Raw genomic sequence first — 24,015 nt, forward strand, 5'->3', positions numbered from 1 at the left:
AAAAAATCAGCATTTCAGTGATACTCATTTTATTTCTGTACACATTTTTTCTCTAATTTTACTTAATTTTTAGAAATTAATAAAATTATTAAACTTGAAAACAATATAGTTCATTATATTAGTTACTTCATTTACACAAGGTTCGTTTTTATGATACTAAATATATGTTTTGTGTGGCCATTATAGTTACTAAAATTAAAAGTCTTAAAAAAATTGTACAAAAACATACGAAAAATCTAAATCATCGTGTTTCGATGTTTCGAGAAATCGTATTAAATAAAAATCTAAATCATTGTGTTTCGATGTTTCGATCTGCGAATCTCTTCGACATTCTTCTTCTTTTTTGCCTGTATTTTGGGATTTGAGAGTGTCATGAGTGATAAAGAATATGATGTCACGTAATGAATCAATCACCTGTTGAATTTTTAAGAGGGTTTGAGAGTAGATGCTCATTTTATTGTAATCTAAAGGCACTTGTTATAATTAGTGTAGACTGTTGAATTGTTTGATTAGGATGATCTTTCATTTTCAAGAAAACCGTTTTTGGAGAGATTAACTGACAGAAACTTCAATATCTTTCATTTTACCACTGTGTACGTTTACCGCTGTGCGCATTGGTAATACATTTTAGTCAGTTATTAGTTTTGAAGGATTTGAATGCTCTCTCTGTGCATTTTTGCTGTGAGGTCTAAAATTTGGGCAGCATAGGTGCTGGTCACCCAAATAGTTCTTCCGTAGTGTTACTTGACCGTCAATCACTTTAGTCAGTAGCGTATTTAAACATCTTCAGTCCTCGCTAATGCCTGTTATGAAGCCTCTCTTTAAAAGAAATCGATCGATATAGTTTCACATTTCAGGACATTTTAAGTTTCATCAACATGTTAATTACTTCATTAACTTTGTGAAGACGAATTTCTTTTTATTTATTTACATGACTCAAAATGGTGCAACATCCACGTTTGGATTAAATATCATTGAAGCTAAAGTTCATTGTTTATTGTAATATATAAATGAACGTAATAAAACTTTTTTGGAACTTGGCTAATTGCAAATGATGTATTTTTAATATTATCCTAATATTTTTATTTGAATTTGTATTTTTAATGGGCCTTACTGCGGGCTCTTTTCATCCAGCAGCTAAGCCAACCAGTGTCTAAATCACAATGCCAGAATAATCGTTGGGGTTTAGTGAGTCTCATAGATGGAAGATAAGCCCAGTAATTGTGTTAATATAATTACACCCTTAAAGCATTTATACTTTTAATTTGCACGCATAGTCTTCCATCAGACTGTACGCAAACTGACGTCTGGGTCAGCACAATGTTAAAGCACTGAAATCTTAGAATTCAAGAACCCACCATTTTTTTTTTTTTTTTTTTCTTCTTTATAAACTCTCAAATGTAAAGAATCCTGTTCAGACCTGAGGAATGGCAACGATAATAACACTGAAAAAGATTATGGAGTTTTTTTTTTTTTCGTTTTTTTTTAAGTGAAAAGAAGTCATTCTCTCCAGATCTTTTCAAGGTTCGATAAGAGAACTAGTTGTGGCCTTTCTCGAATCAAAAGACCATGCCGAGATGGCATCGTGTTTATGTGTTTATTTATCTCTGAAAAACCACAACAATCGGCTGAATGCCACAAAAACCTATCTCTTCTTGACGCTTTCGGAGAAATTAAAGGACCGGACTGACGTTTTTCTACAAACACGGGCAGAAAAAATTTTTAGAAAAAATAAATAAAAGGAATGAAAGGAAGTGGATCCGGATATAAAATGTCAGCTGAGGTATCCTAGTTATTTACAGGCAAGCTCTGCAGTGACAAAGAAATTTTCACTCTTCATTTACAATACAGGAAAACAGGTTGCACTAGTCGCTCTGTTGTGGCTATGAGTCCTGGAAGAGGTGAACAAACATGATCTTTGAGATGTTGGGGATTTGAACTTCCAGACGAGCATTATTTTGAAAAACAAAAATAACGTTGGTATGAAAAATATATTTATGGTTATTATTCAGCAATTTTAAGGACATTTCAGCGTACTTTGTTGCTTTTTTTATCTCAGCATTTGATTTCGTATACAAAACTTAACCAGTTAGAAGAAAGAGTATCTATAATTTATTTAATACGATTTCTCGAACAAAACCCTAAGTGGGGTCTGGAAAATGATTATCCAGTTGTTTGTTATTTCTTTGGATTCTTCTGCTCATTCCATTTGTAGAAACCAGGAATATCACGTTGGAGTAAAATAAATTTCATAAGCGTCCGTTAAATAGCAATTTTTAATTTAGTTTAAGCAATTTTTAATTAAGTAATAGCAATTTTTAATTTTTAATTAAGCTATTAAAATAAGAGTTGCATAAAATATTAAATTAATTATTAAAATTCTATCGAGCATTAAGATTGGCGAACCGGCTGGTCGCCAAAGGCGGCTAATTAAAAATAAAGTCGGGACGAATGAAAAAAAAAATGTTAAATAATCTTTGAATATGAATAATGTTCAGTTCATCTCCTAAATAATGTTCCTTTTCATTGTCTGTATAATGTTCCGTTTCATCCTAGTGACAATTGTGAGGCAACGTTCACACGAGGCCAATCAATGCGCACAATGGCAGGTCACGCTTACTTCAGAAAGATCATGTGACCGCAATAGGACAATGACAAATAGTTGTCTCGATGAGACAAACATTTGCCATTGTCCCATTGCGGTACCGTGATATTTTCTGACGTAGGCGTGGCCTTCCATTGCGCGCAATAGGTGGCCTTGTGTGAACGCTGCTAAAAATTATACTATGTAATCATGTCCAGGAATTAAAGGATGTGCTCACAGCAAAAATGACAAAGATAAAAAGTGTCAATTAGCAATATGTTTTAAGTTTTATGCATCTGAGAGACAATTTTCTTTCATTTGAAAATTTTCAAATGAAGGAAGGAATTTTTCTTTATCTCAAAAATTTCCTTCATTTCAAAAAATTTCTAATTTTTTTAATTACTGAATTTACAATTTTTAGAGATTCGTGGCGTTATTTCCGCAGCCAGATCGGTATCAGATGGTTAAAGTTTCAATAGTTCGATTTTGAGGTGTGGTATAAACCTAAGACTGCATGATTCAGAAGTTATAATATTTTTGTATTTGAATTTAGATTTTTATTTAAAATTTTTTTTTTAAAGTGGTTAACATCTGTTATCGTAGTAACAAGTGCTTTTTGTGGACGGAACTCATATCTCCGAACCTCTGACATGACTAAAGGCATATGCAATTTAGATGCGCATTTCTCTGTGTGATGACTTATACTTCGCATGACTGCTTGCTGATAACATTTCTGCTGCGGTTTTATAAATTATCTGTGTCTACAATGAAAGTTCCTAAAATCATGTGCTGGCATTGATGAATATTTTTTAGTCTATCGTATGAAAGTCTGCAATCTGTTGTCGACTTCTTTTCACAAGACTTCTCTGAACTTCGGTTCGTCTTCAATTTTCACGGTGTATGTTCTCTTGTTTTCTTATACATATTGTATGATTTCGTCATCAACAAAAGGTGGGGGGGGGGGTGGAACTACCTACTCAACTGGCACCCTTTTTTTCGCTAGCACCTTACTTTTTTTTACGAAGAATTTTATTCTAAATTTCAAGGTTCTGCTTCCACCTTGCAAGCCAGACGTTCATTGGCTATGTGTGCAGGGGTCCTGAAGTCCCCTCCCCGTGTGACGTTTCACTCTGGTTCATCTTACAAATAGTTGAAAAAATTTTTTGGCCAAATATTTTTTCACCTCCAAGTGTTAAACCATTTGAACGGCAACTCTGGACCGATTAATGGAGTGTATTTTCTGTGAATCTGGCATTTCTGCTCTTGTTGAACTTTCAAATTGCGGTATATGGTCCCAGGAAGAAGAAAGAATGTATGCATATGCAGGTAAAAGTTTGGCATGTATAAAACTGTTGTGGATTTAAAAAAAAAAAGAATGTTAATTACACCATTGCTGTAATAAACTCTTACTAATACCAAATTGAACTTTAATCATTATCAAATAATTAAAAACATTTTTTATTTTTTTTCGATATTATGTAATGCGATAATAATAATAACTACGGAGGAATAGTAAGTAATAATTATGACTAAAATGATCTAACATCCTGGAATCTTTCGATTTTTTTTTCTTTAATTCGCGATTAGCGAAAGCGTTTTTTTTATAGACTTTTTTATGGAAATATCATATTCATCACTTCCATTTTCATTCTCTCGTTTCTTTTACCGTAAAGGTTTGATTATTTCATCGTCATCAAGAGAGAGGTTTAGAAGAACTTAACTGTATACATCCACTTAAATAAGCTCGTCCTCCCTACTAATCTATTATATATATTAATTATTTAAATTCAAAACTTTTTTTTAAAAAGTCACATTTTTTGTAACTTACTTGCACTTTTCAACGTGAAGCTACAGTATAACGAGAAAATCACGCACTGCCATGAGAAATTTCATTGTGTTTCCTTCAAAATTATTCCTCGGTTTAGAAAATAATTACCATCATACTTACTTTAACACTCTAAAAAAATGAAGCAATTTCATTTTGTTTATTCCTTAGTTTTTAGAAAATAATTATCATCTTACTTGTTTTAATACTCTAAAAAATGTAGAAATTTCATTGTGTTTCTTTTAAAATTATTCCTTAGTTTTAGAAAACAGTTATCAATAATACTCTAAAGAAAAATTTCATTGTTTTAGAAAATAACTATCATATTTGTTTTAATACTCTAAAGAATGAAAACATTTCATTGAGTTTCTTTTAAAATTATTCCTCAGTTTTAGAAAATAACTATCGTCATACTAGTTTAATACTCTGAAAAAAAGGATGAAATTTCATTGGGCTTACTTTAAAATTATTCATTAGTTTTTAGAAAATAATTATAATCTTATTTGTTTTAATACTCTAAAGAAGTTAAGAAAAATTCCCAACATAATTTATATGTATATATTCCAAACATGGGCTGATGTTGCTTATTTGATCACCTTTTACATGTAAAACAAGAAATAATCAAACTTGAATCAATGGGAATCTTTCTATCTGATTTTTTAAATCTCCATTAGATGAGATAGTACCGCATGACTGGTCAACTGCTTGCTGTGATAGAAGGCCGGCATTCGCCTTGAATTCCGCACTCGGGATCGATTAGTATCCGTTCGAAAAACTCCTGTGAATTTTTATCCTGTGATATACAACTCTGTTCATTACATGGACGATGACTTTAAAAAAGAATGGAAATGTCACGGATATGCTTCGTTTGATTATTAGACGGCTTACATATTTTTTTTAAAAGACATTTTACTTGAAATGGATGTGTGTTCTGCTAAATGCCTTTGAAAATTGTACTTCTCTCTTCACCGCATACATTTGCATATTATATCACATTAGTTATTTCAATATCATTTTAATGTAGTTGTTTAAAGAAATATTATTCGCAAAGTGCAATACGAATTTAATTTAAAATATTGTATACTGTTTCTTTACAATAACTAATTCCTGAAACAATAGGGTGTTAGTTATGTTCCACGTGGATTAAATTTGTGATAATATTTTTATAATTCATTTTAAGCGCATTTTACAAAATATTCTATATTTCTCGTTCATTCAAAATTAATAGTTTTTTTCTAATTTTATAATAGTTACAAATGTATGTTAAAGTATTTTATTTTAGTTTTAAGTGTTTAAATAAAATGATCGTGGATATTAAATTTTTGTTGATCGACAAATATTCTTTTTTTTTCATTCATTAATTTATAAAAATCGTGTTTATTAATAAATTAGAGGATAATTTTTTTCTTTGAGACCAGTAACCTTTGATACAAAATAAAAATCAATTTAGTAAGTCCTACTCGTTAAGTGATTTATTAATAAATTCCTAAATAAATAATTATAATCTCGCCTCCACTACCCACCTTTTCCAGTAAAATATATTAATTTATCGAAAATTATTCCCTTTATGGCCCTCAAATTCTCATTAAAGAACATTGGAGCTTAAAGAATCAATTCCCTATAAATAATAAGAATTTTAGGTTTGCGCAGTTGTTTTTCTATTAACGGTTCCCAATTGAAATATTTTGCAACTCCAAAATTGCTTCCCGATCTCTAATAGACTAGTGAGCCATAGTTTTAAAATTTCCCGATTAAGCATAGCTACCTGAGTAAATACCCTCTCGAGCTCTATCTTTCATGAATCCAAGAAGCCTTAAAAAAACATTTTTCATATTTTTATCTTGTCAGGTGTTTTCTAGGAAAATACACGAGCTCTCTGATTATACATATCCAGAAGGCTACAATTCCCACTGGATAATATACGATAACAAAAACTAGGTCATTATTTTTAACCAAAGCAGGAGTTTGTTTTATTAGGACATTTATATGAATACCTCAAAACTGCAGGAGATCAGAAATATTCAGCATTTTCAAAGTCTTTTGGACATAACCACCATGTTTAAACCAAGACTTCAAATGCCCATTTTGTGTCCTGCCATACGTTTTCCCTGCACATTATTATTTATGTTTGAACATTTCAATGAACATTACATTGCAATCCTAGGGTTTCCAAAGAAAGGTTTTCTGCTCAGGACATGGCAATTACTAGAAAATACTATGGTGGGCAGACAATCGCAGTTGTCCGATCCTGGGGTTTCCTCAGTACACAGAACCATGCAAGTGTCATCTTCCCCAAGCCAGAAGAAAGGAATGGGCGTTGAGGAATCTCTCGTGCAGCAGCTATGTACGATCTGACCTGACTGATTTATGGCCCCAGCGTCTATAACTCAATTTCCCCCATGCCTGCAATGAAGTCATTATGGAGAACTGGTTTGGGGAACCTAATAATTGCTTGGATGTTGAACGCCCCTCCGCTTTCTCGGCCTGCCTCAATCAGCTGGCTCGTTTTCGCCCATTCACTTGGCAGGATTTTTTCAGCAAACGGCGCCTAAAGAATTTCCAATCTTCTGTTGTCCAACCGGTGGGTAGTGTCGTTCCTGTCCCCTGACCGGGGATCGTCTTATTTTTCGAGGGTGACTGTAGTTAGTCCGATACCGGTGTACCTGCGCACGTGCTGTTATTCTCGTGGTGTCCTCTTCCGCTGTTGAAGTTAGTGGTTTCAAAATCATTGGAATACACAATTACCATGAGATGAGCGGCGTTTTTAAAGATTTCTTCTTTCATAAGTACCTGGTATTCATGGATTAAAAGTTATCGTCTGATGCATGTTCCAGAACTAGTGTTTGGATTAGCACTGTGTGGAATCAACATTTTTTTTACTTATTATTGGACTATTTGGATTGTTAAAATGATTCGGCACTGGCATTAGTAATCTTCTTGCTATGACAACGAATGAAGCAGGTATATTAGGATTGTTTATTAACAATTTCTAACATTGTACCAAGAAATCTTAAATGTTTACTTACTTACAATCATAAATGCCGACATGTTTAAACTTGCATATTTTATTTTTGCATTGATATTTTTTAAATGATTGGGAATGATTTTTTAAGTTGTCTAAACTTAAGAAAAACAAGCTATAAACTAGCTTTTAAATCATTCATGTCGGGTATTTATACTTAGGAATCGGAAATCAAGATTTCTATAATCACATAATTGAATTCTTATAAGTAAATTTGTTTGATTGTAATTTTCCTATTTTGAAACTTCGATTTACATTTTGATCAAAAATATATTCCTTATTTCATTTAAGCTGAATTCAAAAAAGCTGTTTACATGTTGTTAACCTTACTTGCTGTGTTCCTATTTTATTTGAATCAATTTGAACCTCACAATGGATGATAGCGAGTTTAAATTATTTTATAGCTATTTCGATTTTGTTTGTAAATTATTGTATACCAAATAGTACTTTCATATTTCGTTGTATCCAATGTAGTTGCGTCTGAAATTATACGTTTGCAATTCCTTGTCCTAACATGTTCTTAACATTTTTTTTTATTGCCAAATTAATCTTAAAATTTTTTAAAACTGCATTTGAAAATATTTTCCTTTTAAAAATAACATAAATTTAATGTTAGAACTTCAAATCTAAAATTTAAGAAAACAATGTATGAAAGAAAGCGCTTTGAAACTTCCATTCTAGTAATCATTTCTGCATCTTAAAACTTTTTCTTCTGTTTAAAAATAAGTTTATTTTATATTTACATGTAGAATTAACACTTTAAGTACTCTTATGTATAACGTTTAAATGATTTTTTTTTAATTGAAATTTATTTAAATGAGCTTTTCTCTACATAATAAAGTTCTTTCTCAAATTTGAAATTTACGAATGGTCAGAAGATTACTGTAAACAATTCACTTTTTAAAAAGTATTAATCTATTTATTAGTAAACCGTATATTATTAAATAACAGCTAGCAAATTATTTATTCATGTGTTATACAAAAAAGATTGGTATATATTTTCATTGCGATTGACTATAAAAACCTTCTTAAGTGTACAATTGTAGTATATTTCAAAGATGATTTTAAATGCTGATCTATTATCATATCTTTTGAACAAAATTATTTTTAAAATGTTCTTTAAGTAGTATTTTGACTATTAAAATATTTTAGTTGAAGAAAGTTAAGTTCTGTTACTTGAAAACCAACTGGATTGCGAACTCGCGCATGAAAGAGTACGGAGAATCTACTTTTTCTACCCGAAACACCTTCAGAAATATTCGGCTGCGGTACCTCGCTTAGTACTTACTATCTATGGCTTAAGATTGAGATGATTTTACTCGTTTGGCATTTCATGGATCTTTTTGAATCGCATATTCTAAAATACTTATTGGTGTGTTCGTCGAATATTTGTTTAAGCACATTAAGTCTTTCAATCTGAAGACATTATGTTTTGAGGAAAAATTATTTTGGAGTAAAAATAAATTTTTAAAAATGTTAAATTAGGAAGAAAGAAAAAAAGAATTGCTTATTTAAATTATGTGAATCTTATTTCCAACAAAAAGTGGTTATTTGCACAAAATATGGGTCTCTCTAAAATTTGCCTATTTTTAATTGCTTATGATATAATAATCATTTTCCTTTCCTTTAAAGCATGAAATTTTATTGATTGTTTTAAATCTAAAACATACTTATTTCCTTAATTTAAAGTTATGAAATATAATATAGAGATGTATGAATTTTTATTAGAAATATTTTAAAATAAATATCGTGTTTGTAGTCTACAAGTTGCCTTAGAAACCTAATTGAAAACCAGTTTATAAGCATAAATGTTTCGAATAACATATTTTTGTCAATTTCTGAATAAACCCTCCCCTTGCACTGAAATGGCATATCAGATTCGTATATCAAAATACAGCAATACTTGATATTTAGGTTTACGTAGGTTAAAAGAACAATTTAAAACACAAAAACTCGCTTCGCCTTATTTAACTATGTAAAATGTTCTTTACTCTTTTGTTAGATGGAAATAAATATACAGCTAAAATAAAATGAGATATCTAATTAAGATTTTAAATTCGCAATTCAGTGGAGCAAACGACATTTTTTAGCAACTAAGAACTTTTATATTTATTTCAGTTTTTCGCGAGCTTGTTTCTTGATTTACTTGAAACTTAAAATGGCAACATTAAAAGTTTATTAAAATGCGATGGACATCGGGAATAACTTTTTTTAAAGAATGAAAATCTTTTACAGCACGAATTTATCAATTCATGATTTCTGGTTATAACTTGGAGATCCCAAATGTTAACTACCTTGAAATTTTGATGTGCATCGAATTTGTTCATTTTAATAAATTTAACTATTGCATTTAAATCGACAGCATCCGGGCGCTTTTAGTGATTTGTAATTCCTTATTAGATGGAAAAATGACGAAAATTTCTAGTTCATTAGAATCGTAAATTTCGGTCACGTAATTTGTTAAAAATAAGGCGAGTTTTAGACAGATAATAAATTCATATTAGGAATTTTTTTAGAAATCTTTTTAACATTGTTATAGTATAATCGTTAATTTAAAATTCTCCACTCGTATATTACTAATTAAAGACCAGAAAAATCATTATTATTTTAACTTTACTTTTACAACTAAAGAATAATTTCATTTCTGTCCGCAGAATGTATAGTTATGGAGCATAATATTAAACATACTTAACTAAAATTGGAGATAATTTTTGTAGTTTTTCATAATAAAGCAACAAATCTTTTCAGAACAGAACAAAATCTGTTGATTTTTTAACGAATAGGAACTTTAAAAAATTATTCCAATAAATTTTAAAAACAAAATCTCATCAAGCATGTATTATTTGATCATTCTTTCCGACAGCCTGATTAATCAATGTCAGTATTAGGGTTTTTTTTAAAAAAAGCCAACAGTGTATATAAATCCAGGGCATGCTTTTACCTCGCAATTCTGAAAGCCGAGTTTTAAAACTGAAATTCATATCATATCTAGGGCATTTTTTTTTTTTTTTTTTTTTTTTTGTAAAATTCGAAAGTACAAACCATACCCAATATCTTATAAAGGTAATTAAAAATAATTGGCTTGTCCGAAATATTTTATTATAAGTTCATGTTGCATTTTGAGTCAGTGAACAAGATAGAAGTGGATTTCAGTTTCAGTGTTCACATGAGGCCAACTATTGCGCGCAATGGAAGGCCTCGTGTGAACATTGCTTAAAGCACAAGTAGATTGGGGATTGGTTTGTTTGAGGGTCTTCTTCCAAGAATTTATTTCCTCACCGTGAGAATAGTGGATTAGCTGACCGTTCCATTATCTTCTGACAGCCAATAGTCCTGAAAGATCCCAGGTGTCGGACTTCGCACCTGTTTTCCATAGTCGTACCTTCTTTGGCGGAAACCACATACTTAAGATTCTATAATGATAAAGAGATGCCCTGTCTTTCTGAAAAGGATTTTGCTGACGGCTTTACAATGATTGCTCATGCACTCAAACCGAATGTAATCCACGTCGGCATCTTTATCGCATTTTGTGAAGCCATTGATACTGTTTCCCACCAAAATCTAATCTGTCATTTAATGGGAACTAGACATGCGCTGAGTTTTATGTTTGTAAAGCCTTTTTGTCCGTGATAATCAATGCTAGGCCTCTGAAATTGCTGTGGTTGTTCGTGATTCCTTTATTTAGAAACGCGAAGTTTTTTGGAAGTATTTATTCAAAGTGCTCCATTTACAAATCTATACATAGCAAAAATTCAAACCTAGAGGCTTCGTTTAAACTGCAGATGATCCGCAGTAACTGAGAGCGAATATTACATTTGCGATATAATTGACCAAAGAAAGAAAAGGGAGAGAGGTTATTTTAAGGAAGAGGGAAAATACAATTTATTTATAATATATTGATTAATAACTACAAAAATAATGCACAATTTATATACGTTGTTTTACATACTATATTAAAACATCATTACTTGAACATGCAACGATTGTTTCCTCAAAGAGGTTCGAATAATTATTGGAGTTCTGCTGTATCGCCTTGTAATACGTGATTAAGATGCGAGAAAAGGAATTTTCTTTATATCGTATTTAAAGCTACAGTTTTAAATTTGAAATACTTAGAACAGATAATGGATTGAACATAGATAAAGAATATTCTTCATGAGACAGGAATCTCATATATAATATTCATTGTAATATAAGTTTTATAAGTATATTGCATATGGGAGATAAAGTCATTTAAAGCAAAATAAACACAATTTATGTAAAAGTTAAAAAAAAAATTTTAATTCTTAAATATATATGTTTTGTAGAAAATAACAGCAAGCGTTTGTTATACTTTTGAATATAGCCTGAGATACACTCCTCTATATTAACTAGCAGTAATAATATTTATTTTTATTGTTTCGTGACGAATTGTAGCATTCCACCCCCCCTTCAATCATATAGTTGCAACTTTCATTCAAGTGTTTTTGTTTTCCATCCATTTTTGCTCGCACAATGATTCATCAGCTATTAATAAGGATCATAATTTATAATATTTTATTCACTTTATATATCATTCGGATTTAAATAATTTTGTAAATATGTTTTATTATTAATTTTTGATTTCCACAGATAATTTTACAACCTTATTTATTTTATTATACCAGTTCGATTTTTATGCCTTCGAAAATCGATTGAGGTTTTATCTAACTTTTTAATTCATGTTGTATTTCCTTTTTATTTCAAAAGAAGAAACACGTTTTATATTTTACTTGAGAGCTGCGCGCTGCTTTCTCCGTTCGCCCACCCCGAAGAATCATGTTATGATTCTGCACCTCCCAGCGCTCGCTCGTGTTACAATTTTGCATTTCTGTTAATAAAAAACTCTAAATACGTTGATTATTAAAAATTAATGTAAATTATTTCAAACTGATTTGCTTCCATAGTAGCAATCGCTGAAATAGAGTATAAGGTTATATGATTGTGACATTTTTTATTCGATCGAATCGCTGATCTTGAGAGAATAAAGAATTTTCCATGGTGGCAACATTATAAACGATGCTTTAATTTTCCCTGACTTCTTGACAATAAAGAGCTCGACTTAAATGCTTATTTTTCGTATTATTCAACTTGAAAAATAGCGTGTCTGTGACTTCAGCCGAGGCAAGCATGTAAACAATCTGGACTCATGAACTGTTGCCAAATGACAGTTAACAAATATTGCGGACGTTAAATGGTTGACTGGGAGTTCGGTCCCTGCAGCGGCTTATTCTAGGTAAATGACGAAGATGGTTAAAAATTTAGTGTTCAATTAATTATATTATTCTGCCTGATTTTGCATCCACCCGATTCTGCTTCCCACATCATGTGCCCTGCTCTTGGCGCCATCTAGTGCTCTCATGTTTAACTAGTGTGAAAACTCGTGTATATTTTTGGTATGTCATTGTTCATGTTTATTTATTGATTGCTGAGAGAGTATATCAGAAGGAATTCTTCTATTGTAAATTTAGAAGAAAATGGTTCTGATTCATTTCGCCAATTGCCGTATTAAATATTTGACATTTGGACTTGGCGAGAGATTTTCCTAATTTTTAATAATCCATTTTTCAAATTTGAACTGGCACATATATTTTTTCTCAACCATAATTTTGTAAGATGAAATTGCAAAACTTGGGACTTTTTTAGATTTAAAAACAGCCCAACTCTGTTAACCGTTTAGAATTAATAACAATTATTTATAACAGTTTATTTCGTGCCTTTTTTAACTACTTTTTTTAAGAGATATAAAAAGATTTTAAAAAGCTATTTAATTCGGTATGTAGAATCTGAAGGAAACATCCTCTGTTTTCATGACCATATATGGAAGCAATGCTAGTAATGTTAAAATCTGATCGTTAATTTATCACATTTATTTCTTGTGTTCCACCAATCGCATTAAAGCACTATGTACTCTTCACGATATAGCAAAATATTGCATAATATTATATAGCTTTATTTGAGCAATTGTAGTCCTTGTCCTTTGACGTCACTCCTCAATTATTTACGCCGTGATATCAAACTCAAATACTAGTGCTGCCCAAATAAAATAAAATAAAATGTAATAAAATATGTAAGCTGCTATATAAAAACATACACGTTTTATAAAAACATAATTTTATTTCTAAACTGCAGTATAAAAAAAATGGTATTTAATATTGTCTTCTGAGCATCTCTTCTCTACTACATCCTTCCTACTTGGGAAGATAATTTGTTCGCAGCGATTGCTTTCAAAACTGACTCAAAATAAATGTCAGTAGTAACTGATCTGATAAGAAATTCATTTCCGAGGTGAGAAATAATTTCGAGGGTTAATTTTCAAGTATTTTCTAACCCAGTTGGCAAATATTTGCAGCTGGGTTCTGTCTTTAAACCCATTACTTGTATGATGCAGTAAATTCAATCCGAAAATATTCGATACTATTTCTGGGCGCAATGTCGGATTCCCGTTTAGGCACTTGTCTAGGAGCAACTGTAAAAAAGATCGATTGAAAAATTATTTTTCGAGTTGCCAAATAAGGTAATAAAAAATACATACTCTATAAATTAGATTGCATTAATATTATAAAATATAATTGATCAGGTTCCTGATATGTTTCTTTTAGTTATAGCGGTATTTATAAACACCGGGCATCTATTTAAATATATCTACATTTTAAAACTATGTTTTATTTTAGATTAATTTTTTTAACCTAAGTTAAAAATAATTTAATTAAATAAACTGGCTCTTTAATTAAAAAAAAAACAACCGATAATGTATACTACCGAAGGACTGCAAAATGCTCGAATCTATTACTATTTGGGAGAAAATGAATGCTGATGTAAAACCTAGTGACAGTAGCATAGCGGGAGGGGGGGTAAAGATGATATACTATTAGTATATGCCCTGGTCTCCAGTCTTAGGTTGCACTATGGAGCCTGAGCATTAATACGATTATATCATTTGCCTTTGTTAAACCAGTGTTGATGTTTGGGGGCGAAATAATCAGCAAATGTTATCATTCTTTATCGATAATTATGAGTTTTATTAATTCAAAGAAAAATTTATCATTAAAATTTTGTTATGTACCAGTGATTATTAAATCATTGCACTTAAAAAATGCTTGGTAGCTTTCGACGATTCTTTTTGATTTTGGTGTATCACTCCAAGAAGCATGTTCTTCTTAACTGTTCATATATTCATGAGAAAGAATATCTTTTAATAAAGGGAGATAAATATACCCATTACGTGCATTGACAAGAGGAATCAAACAAGAAAAAAAAAATCGTCTTGTAATATGCTCTTTATCTCGGTCCATTTGCATCGTCTGCACAAAACAAAAGTGCTTCATCCGAGCTGAACTCTTAATAACGAAGCCAGCCATCAACCAACTGCGGCCTTGTCTTGCGAGATTTATTCCTTAATAGTCGCCCACGAACTTGCAGAAACGTGTTCGTATATACACACATCCTTTTTGTCCCGGTGTTATCAGTTGTAATTGGAGCCGGAAAAAATGGCCTGGGCCGAAACATTGGTTTGAGGGATGTGCTGCCGAACGCTTTAATTGCAAATCCCAAATAAATAAAATGGTAATCTGATCGGGCAATCCTGGCTTGGGAGGGAACCTCTGCGTGTTTATTACGCGTAATTGCACAGTGGTCCTTGTCAAGATGATCACATGACTCGCACACCTGCGCACACAGACCCAATCAGGTCTTAATTGTTATTAAGCTCAGATGTGCTCCTTCTCCCGCACCCCACCCCCTTTTTTCTCCATTGCAACCTTCCCCGCCTTCAGGCACGTTTTCTTGGAACATGCCGTGATGGATGCGAACTGTCAGAACGGTTCTAGGGTTGCCAGAAAGATTGATACCTGAAGATATGATTGCAAATTCGAGAATTTGACACCGTTCATCAAAGAATGAGAGGGATTTTCTGTAGCGTTAAGATATGAATGCGATAAAGAATTAGAATAAATAATTAGAAAAAAAATGTGTAATGGGCAAAAACAACTATGGTTTTCAAAGTGGCAGTGAAATTAAATAACAGAAAGAGTTTCAAAACTATTATTTAGAAACGGCAATATATATATTTTTTAAACTTTGGTTTAGCTCATTATTAGGCTTCGAAGATTAGTGAAACCAGGAAGGAACAAACAAACAAACAAAAAAGTACAAGGTCCCCCCCCCTCCTTCAAATGCTAACTTCTTTTTATGATATTAGGATGCATTACTATCTCGTTTCACGAACGAGGCCTATTTAATAAACAATAATGGGTGAAATTTGCAGATTAACAACGCAAAGAAATGGTCAAAGCTCAGTTAGCAAAAAACAACAACCATTCCATTTATTTTTATGAATACATGAACATCTTGCCAGATACAGGTTATTATCTTTGCGAGCAGATAATTAAAACGATTACGATACAAATAGTATATCAATACGGAAATGAAATCGGTGAAATATATTTCAGATAATGAATATATATTTAAAAAAACGCTGTCAATAATAAAAAAAAAAAAAACACTTTTTGATATTTGCAGTAATTTTATCCTTTTTTTTATATATTTTTCAGAATAAGAAATCACACTGTTCAAATTTAAATGAGAAACTTTTTTAACAGTAGTCATTAGTCAGTACCTTGCGTTAATTTTTAGAACAAATAATATTTAAATATTTAGTTATAAATCTCCATTACTTCCTCTCAACAAATATTTTAATTTATACCAAAAGAATCTAAATATGGTGCATGAAATTATCATTATTCAAATATATTTTTAAAAAAAATATGATTCGAACTCCTTTCACTTTCGTTTACTGTCATTTATCCAATTGCAACTCTTATTACTTCGAAATCCAATGGCCCTTCTAAATACCATCAAAATCATTTCCTTTTCGAACATTTGATAAATTGATTACATAATAGCGCTTCCATCCAAGTCGTCAATCATTCCATCCAATTTGAACAACCTCAACAACTCTGCCCATTATTGTCTTGTTTCCTGATTCTGTCCCACGATAAGGTTCGAAACAAGTTACAGATCAGAGCCTTAATTACAACTCCCATCGTGCTTTGAAGAAAGGCCTAGCGAATTCAGATATCCTCATTAACAAGCGTTATTATATTTGTTCCACCTTCTCCAATTCAACGCAACTCAATCTCTTACTTTTAATGCTTTTGTTCCGAAGCATTTAGAAGTCATTTTTCTCCCGCCCCTCTATTTCTTCCCATCCTCAGAGATACCATCATGGATAGTTATTGCCATTTCGCGAGGAAGGGCCCTGGAACTCGTTTGTCATTTCTTACGAGTTCTTGTTAACGCCAGGTTCCAGTCTCCCATTACCTTTATTTTTATTTGTTGAGGTGGATATAAATCTTTGTGCTCTTGGCAATTGGGAGGGAGTTAACGTGCGATTGAAATGCCCCGGTTGTTCTTGTTATGGCCGTTTTGGATCTGCACGCCGGCTTTCAATTGTAGGCGGTAAAAGTATCTCCCCTCAACTATCTAGTCTTTCGCAATTGGTAGTTATGGAATTGTATTGTTTGTTCGGCGCATTGTGGTTTTGGATTCCTTTTAGTTTTGTTTAGACAGTCAGTCAGTCGTATAGCTTATGTTTTATTGTTTTAAACTTCTTCACGAATTTGTTATAACTGTTCATACAAAGCTCTGAATTGACTCTTCGTCTGTTTTATGAGCGTAAGGTGAAGACTAACTTATTGCTCCAATTTTGTTCCTTTTATCACGTTTCTATGTGGTTCTGTGAACCTTCTGGGCAGTGACTTTTTCTCTGTTTCGACTTTCGAAAAATTTTTATTGGAATTTCCTAGTTTTGAAAATCGCAGTACTTATTTTATGAAAGCATTTCTTTGCCAATTTTGTTATATCTATGAATTGCAAGCTAGTTATGTTTATAATGTAACTTGGAAGATTTTGGCTACGGTAGTTGTGAAAATATTTATTAAAGATTAAATATAAATTTGGAGAAAGGGTATTCTTAAGTACTTATCATCTCTGGTTAAAATCGAAATATTTATGCGCTAAATTTAATAGTTGTGGATTCGGAGGTGTTTTCTATATGAAGGCATAAATGTATATCATTTGACTCTACTCTGGCTCTACAGGCCAGACTGTTTAACCAAATTCTTTGCATATATACCTTAGAGAGCATCTTGAAGGAATTTCAAAATTATAATTAATTAAAAATTGAAGTAAATTTGAGTGCTTTCCCCGATAATATTACAGAAGGAGAGGGGAAACAAAGAATTTTACATATAGTTAAAAAAATTTCCTTATAGACTTTTATTATCTGTAATCCTTTTTTTTAAAGAATATTTTAAAATTTATTTCATATCAGTATATTTCACTAATGAAGTAAAGCTCAAATCGTTTTCTTTGTTGCTATTGATATTTCATCTTAGATCGATCCTCCACCCCTATGTTGTTAATTAAGAAATGAAGATTCAGCATAACAATATAAGATGTTTTTAATAATTTTTTTAAATTTTATTGTTTTTACACATTTTAGGTTTAATTTCAGAATCAAATTGTGGTGAAAATTGTTTAAAATGCACACATTTTTAAATATGCTCCTATTTTCTTTGATATGTTCGGATATATAAAGAAAGAAATGGGAAATGCTTGCCAAAACGGACAGAATTGTCAAGGGCTTTTAAAATAATATGAACTGCATGCTCATCAAAATTTGCAGTTTAAAAGATATTTTGCCATGGAAGATATTAAGACATAGTTACACAAAATATTTTATTGAATTTTTTAACTATCATTAATCCTGGCAAACCTACTGATTGCCAAAGACGATTAGTTATCAATAAGAATAAAAATGTGTCCTTTGTTATTGAATGTATTCTAACTGCTTTGAATTTTCTCACCAGGTCTTCCATTTCAATATTCAAGTGCCTTTTCTGCCATACATGGTCCTATTCCTGTAGATCAGCACACACATGAAGGTCGTTACATCTTCGACCCTCGCTTCCACCACCTCCATCCTGGAGCTGCAGGGTAAGAGTATACAAAATTTTTCTTAATGCTTCAGCTTTTACTTTCCAAAAGCTATATAAAGATAGTGTTTCCTATGTATAAGGACTAATACATATATCATTCCACATAACACTGAAATTTTACTATGCTCCTTGAGAAAATCTATTGAAAGCTTTAATTGTCTTATAGTTTTGCCATCCTCCCTTGCTGTATTGACATTTGTGTGATGGATAGATTTAATAAAAGTGATAAGGGACAGAAAGTGTAGATATTTGAAAGATGTTATTCTCTTTGATTTAATGAATTGATTTGATACATTAATATGTTTTGTTACAAGAAAGCTGATTTCAGATGGATTTTATAATTGTATCATTGTATGACTGGTCAGATAATGAGAACAGCATCTAAGTCATTTTCCTTTCTAAATTTCCACATCTTATTAGGATACTTCATCCCAACAAATTTGAGGTACACCTAGCTTGTTAGTGCTGTAGATCTTTGGAATCGGGCATCAGAATTGCAACATTGTGTTTGCAAAGTTTAGACTTAGCTAGCATGATTAGCTTTTGACCTGGAAATAGTGCTTTTTCAATTTCTATCCAAAATTTCATTTTTAAAGTAAATGATGAGATTTTGCTAGAAATATATCAAGGATAAGTCACTTTTTTTATTCAGACCTTCCTCCCTGTTCAAATTTTGCTTTAAAAATTTTTACACAAAAATAGTATATTTTATTTCATGGTATCCTTTTAGACTGACATCCAGGTTTCAGTTGTGATGTTACAGCATTTCATTTGCTCAATACCATGCAATGGTCTAATGATTTTAATCAGAATTTATTAGCAAATACAGTACATTTAACTTCAAATTTCATATGAATATTTTTAAAACATTTGTTATGCTATTATATTTGATTGTTAGGAATATATAGTATGGAGTTGCCATAGTCATTGTGTCAATTCATCGTCAATAAATCCTTTCTCCTAAATTGCCTTGATCATCACCTAAATCCTGCCAGTATGTTTAAATATTTAATTATAGTCACTGTGTCTGTGTGTACTGAATGCTTACTTCTAAATCATCTTGATCATCACTAAATCCTGCCAGTATGTTTAAATATTTAACTCTATATATGAGTTACTATCATATATGTAATATATATTATTAAATTTTGGATTTGTTTCAGATTTGCGGCAGGTAACAGTAATGCCAATTTACCTGATATCATGCTTGCACAAAGAAGAGCTTCCCTTGGAAGCAATCATATGGAAAGTGCTATGCATTTACCTTACAGACTTGGCCCTTACGAATCTTTTTATGGACCATTACCACCAGGTCCGGCACCACCTGTGCCACAAATCGGTGCGATGGAAAACAGAGGTAAAATTCATTTTTTGTTTTTCAAGGATTTGAATTTATTAATTTTTCATTTTATTATTCCATTAACAATCTTTTATTAAATTCTTAGTTTATAATGTGTATATTTGCTCTTATGAATGCCTAGCCATTATTTTATGATAGAATCTAGGCATTTATATATTTCTATGTTTCATAAGTGATGTACGAGTTCTGAAATTTTGGCATTATATGCTATGAAATTTATCCTTAAAAAGGTGTTTGGACAGATTTAACTAATTCTTTTATCAGTAAATTGAGATACTTTTTAGTTTCTGAAATTATGAAAACTGTCTAGAACTTTGGTTAAATGCATAGAAATCTATTGATTTACTGTAATTGGGAATTTATTATAATCTGAACAGTGAAAAAAAAGTTTGAGATTATATTATTGCAATTATTTTAATCTTTTTTAAACTAAGCATCAATTTTTATTAAAGCAGGAAAATTTAAGAGAGCAAAATTGAGTATTAGAAGACAAATAAAACATTTATATTATGAATGCCAATATTCTTAAACAACTTATAAATTCATGAAAAAACATATACCCTTCTCTCTTTCTTTTTTATATTTTTACTAAAGTGTTTTAAATTTTGTATGAAAGCTTTCTTATATTCCACTTATGATTTTTATTTGTGTTGGAGTATTTTCTATTCCACATAATAATATATATTATATATTAATTTATTAGATATTCATGATGAATCAAAACATGGTTTTTTAAAACTTTTTACCCTCATTTTATTTTAACTGTAAATGTATTCTTTTTCTTTTTATCATTAAAAATACATTTTTATGACTTCCTAATATTTTCATAGAAAAAAACAAATATCAGTTGATGAATTTAAAATTACTTTTATTAATCATTAAAAAAAGAAATTTGATTATCTTATGTGTAAAATTGTTATAAAAAGAATCGAATCGTGATGAATATCTGAATTACTTTTGTTTACATATGTTGGGAGACTGAAGAAGTTTTTCCCAATTACATTTGATATTTTTAATATATTTTAAGAAATCCCATATAAGATCAATTTTGCACTAAGTCTGCATTAATGCAACTTGATACCAGCACATCCCTATGTATATAATACACAGACTCGTGCAAATGCCATTTATTATGTGGGGAAGTTGTGAACCCACTGTACTAGCACATGTTAAAAAATACTCAGAAGTCGCTGATGCAACCATACCATATATGTATAGTCATATGTAAATAAATTTTGGTAGTACCCATATTGGTATATAAGCTTTAAAAAATGTATTTTAATGCAGTAGAAGCAAATTATTTTATCCCAGATTTACCTTTTCACACAGAATACTTGCATCAAATGGCAGCTTTAGGCCAGAGGTGCCTTATTGGGGATTGCCACTCCAGTCCACACCATCATGAATCTCTGCTCACTTCTGATGGTAATGTTTATAATATAGCATTATTTTCTAATTTCTTAATTACTACAGTATTTCTTTAGCTTGTTAAAATAACCAAAATTTAGGCAAATTATTGATCTGATGTAATTACTTAGCAATATAGTTTAGCTAATTTGCAAATAGTTGTCATGAAAGTTCATTTTCCAATTCTAGACTAAAATTAAAAAAATGATTTTTAGTACTTGTCTATACTGAATGTACTAAGTTATGGTTTGGCCTCATTCTGCCTCAAATATATATACTGAAATGAGTGTTCAGTAAAAGAATTGGTTTAGAAATTTGCTAGATCTTTGCCTTATTATATTATATAGATCTATAAATTTGAATCATTCATTCAACCAGCTTTTAACAGTTGGTCAGTCTAATCATTCTGACCAACTGTTAAAAGCTTATCAAGAACATAAAAGATCATCTTCTGGTTCTGCAATCTTAAATTCTTTCCATATAATTTTGTGAGTCTTCTTTCATTTTCTGATCTTATTCAATATAAAGTATAACAGTAAAAATAAGTAAATAAATGCTATGGAAATTAGCTGAAATGCTATAATGCTATGGATGCAGCTGAAAAATAAAGGATTTAATATAATTTCTGAATTTGCATAAGGATAAAATTTTTGACAGTGCTTATTTATTTTTGCAGTCAGCATGGCATAAATAGTATTTATTTGCTTCAACATAGCTTCATAAATCTTATAGTAATATGTAGTTCAATCTTTTAAAAATGTACTAGATATAGAAGCTATGTAGTATCTCATTTTACTGGTGCAAATAAAAAGCATATATATTTATTTCAAATAGTTGTATAATCATGTATAAATTTGGCAAAGATTTTAAACTTTTTTTAAAATTTGTAGGTTCCCATCTAGCCAGTCCCAGACCTCGTCATGGTAGAAAGAGAGCACTTTCGAATTCTCCATATTTGCCAGATACTTTGGATCTTGCGGCTGTGATTCGTTTTTCTCCCAATTCCTTAGCATCCTATATGAATGGATCAAGGAGTTCAAGCGCCAGTGGTTCCTATGGTCATCTTTCTGCTGGTGAGTGAAGTATAAAGTTCTCTTTATAAGCATTTGCTTCCTACATTTTGAAGCTTGTGTATTTCTTTTCCACTGATCTAATAACTCGGAAAACTTATTCTCAACTTTTTAAAATGTTTAATAATCTTTAATCAATGCATTTGCTTATAATTTATATTTATTAATTCATATTGATAGTTTTTAAACATAATCAAATGATGAGCCATTTTTTATGCTAATGTGAAAGCAATAATTTAAAATAGAAAAATTTCTAGTTATTGAATCATTATTACATCACTAAAATGATAATGCTGCATCTGGTAAATTGTCTGTAAATACATTCAAAATAATTTTCTTCACATATCTTTATTAAAAAAGCTGTTTTTAATGACAACAATTTTTTATATATACATATCTTCTTTGTGATAGATTAGTATTTGACAAAAAAAAAGTTTAAAAAAAACATCTTTATTAAATGTGGTTAATTCAAAAATTTATTTAAAGTAGCAATGTTTGCCATTCAAAGTATTCTCTTTCCATTTAACTCTTTGCTCATGATTAAAACTAGCAAACAATTTATACTTTTTTTGTGAGGCCATTTAAATGATATTTTATAATAAACCTTTCTTCTATGCTATGTGTAAACTTTGTAACAATAGATTTTAAAAAAAACTTTTGTTTTAGGTACATTAAGTCCTGCAATGGGTGTCCCTCAACAGCCAACACATTTTCATCCGTACATGAGGGGGCCAATGATGGCTGCAAGTGCCTTTCCTCACCAACAAATCTTAGGAGGATTCAGCCCTGCCATCCTCACTCCATCTAAATTGGAATCTGTGGTAAAATATCTTTAATAAAAATGATATCTATTACACAAAAATGTGTTAAAAATTGAAATTTTTTAGATTGATTTATTAATTCTGTTACAATTGCAAAAACATATTTTTTTGTCTTTTTTGAAATATTACAAAATGAAGTGGAGGGGATCATTTTTGCATTTAAGTTTCATTAAGTGATAGCCAAATTACAGAATGGTTAAAAATTCCAATTTATATTTTATACAATGTTTTTAAGAAAGTGGCTCATTTACAATGAGTTTTCTGTGAGAATTGTAAAATATTTCCTAAACTTATTCTTTTAAAATTTTTATGCAAATATTTATGTGTTCCAACTATTTTTAACATGTTTCTTCATTTAAAATCTATTTTTAATGTTATATATTTTACTATTTTGTAAGCTTTATTATCTTTAAAAAATAGTATTATCTTGTTATTTAATATCTATAAAGATTAATTATAAAAATGACGTAGCATTTGCTTCAGTTTAGGTAAACCGCATTCTGTTTCTGATATTTCTTTTAGCCTGATTCCTCTGGTGGTCGGGAAACTGCATGCAATATTGTCAGTAGTACCGTCGATGGGGAGGATTCTCGAAGTAAAGTCAAAAAAGAGTTTATGAACAAAAATTTTCTCCAGGAAGAAGAAAAGGAAGCTGGGGCTGATATTAAGGATGAACCTGACTTTATTGAAACGAATTGTCATTGGATCGATTGTTCCAAGGAATTCTCAACCCAAGAAGAACTTGTGAAGGTAAGCATGTATTAGAGTTTATATACTTATATTTAATTTGATTGGTTTTATGTTTGTGAAAAAGAAATGACACTATCTATTTGCCACACTCACTTCCTGTTGTATTGGAAATTTAAAATTTTCATATGTGTTCACAATGATAGTGTTGTATGTTAATA

The 24,015-nt window shown here is 30.7% G+C and overlaps 1 protein-coding gene across 4 annotated transcripts in view; it reads left to right on the forward strand.

Annotated features, from left to right (window-relative positions):
* LOC129988114 (zinc finger protein GLI4-like) overlaps positions 1-24,015 on the forward strand; it is a 106,290-nt gene that overhangs the window by 72,627 nt on the left and 9,648 nt on the right. The window contains exons 1-7 of one of the 4 annotated variants that reach the window (XM_056096244.1): positions 7,006-7,370; positions 18,321-18,447; positions 19,613-19,806; positions 21,139-21,234; positions 22,107-22,289; positions 22,953-23,107; positions 23,630-23,857. In XM_056096244.1, coding sequence (XP_055952219.1) covers positions 7,352-7,370; positions 18,321-18,447; positions 19,613-19,806; positions 21,139-21,234; positions 22,107-22,289; positions 22,953-23,107; positions 23,630-23,857 — 1,002 coding nt within the window. In that variant the 5' untranslated portion in view covers positions 7,006-7,351. Of the gene's footprint in view, positions 1-7,005; positions 7,371-18,320; positions 18,448-19,612; positions 19,807-21,138; positions 21,235-22,106; positions 22,290-22,952; positions 23,108-23,629; positions 23,858-24,015 lie in introns of those variants that run through there. The other 3 variants (XM_056096247.1, XM_056096245.1, XM_056096246.1) reach the window with 3 other exon arrangements.

Source organism: Argiope bruennichi, chromosome 10 (assembly GCF_947563725.1).
Source record: "Argiope bruennichi chromosome 10, qqArgBrue1.1, whole genome shotgun sequence".
Taxonomy (NCBI): Eukaryota; Metazoa; Arthropoda; class Arachnida; order Araneae; family Araneidae; genus Argiope; species Argiope bruennichi.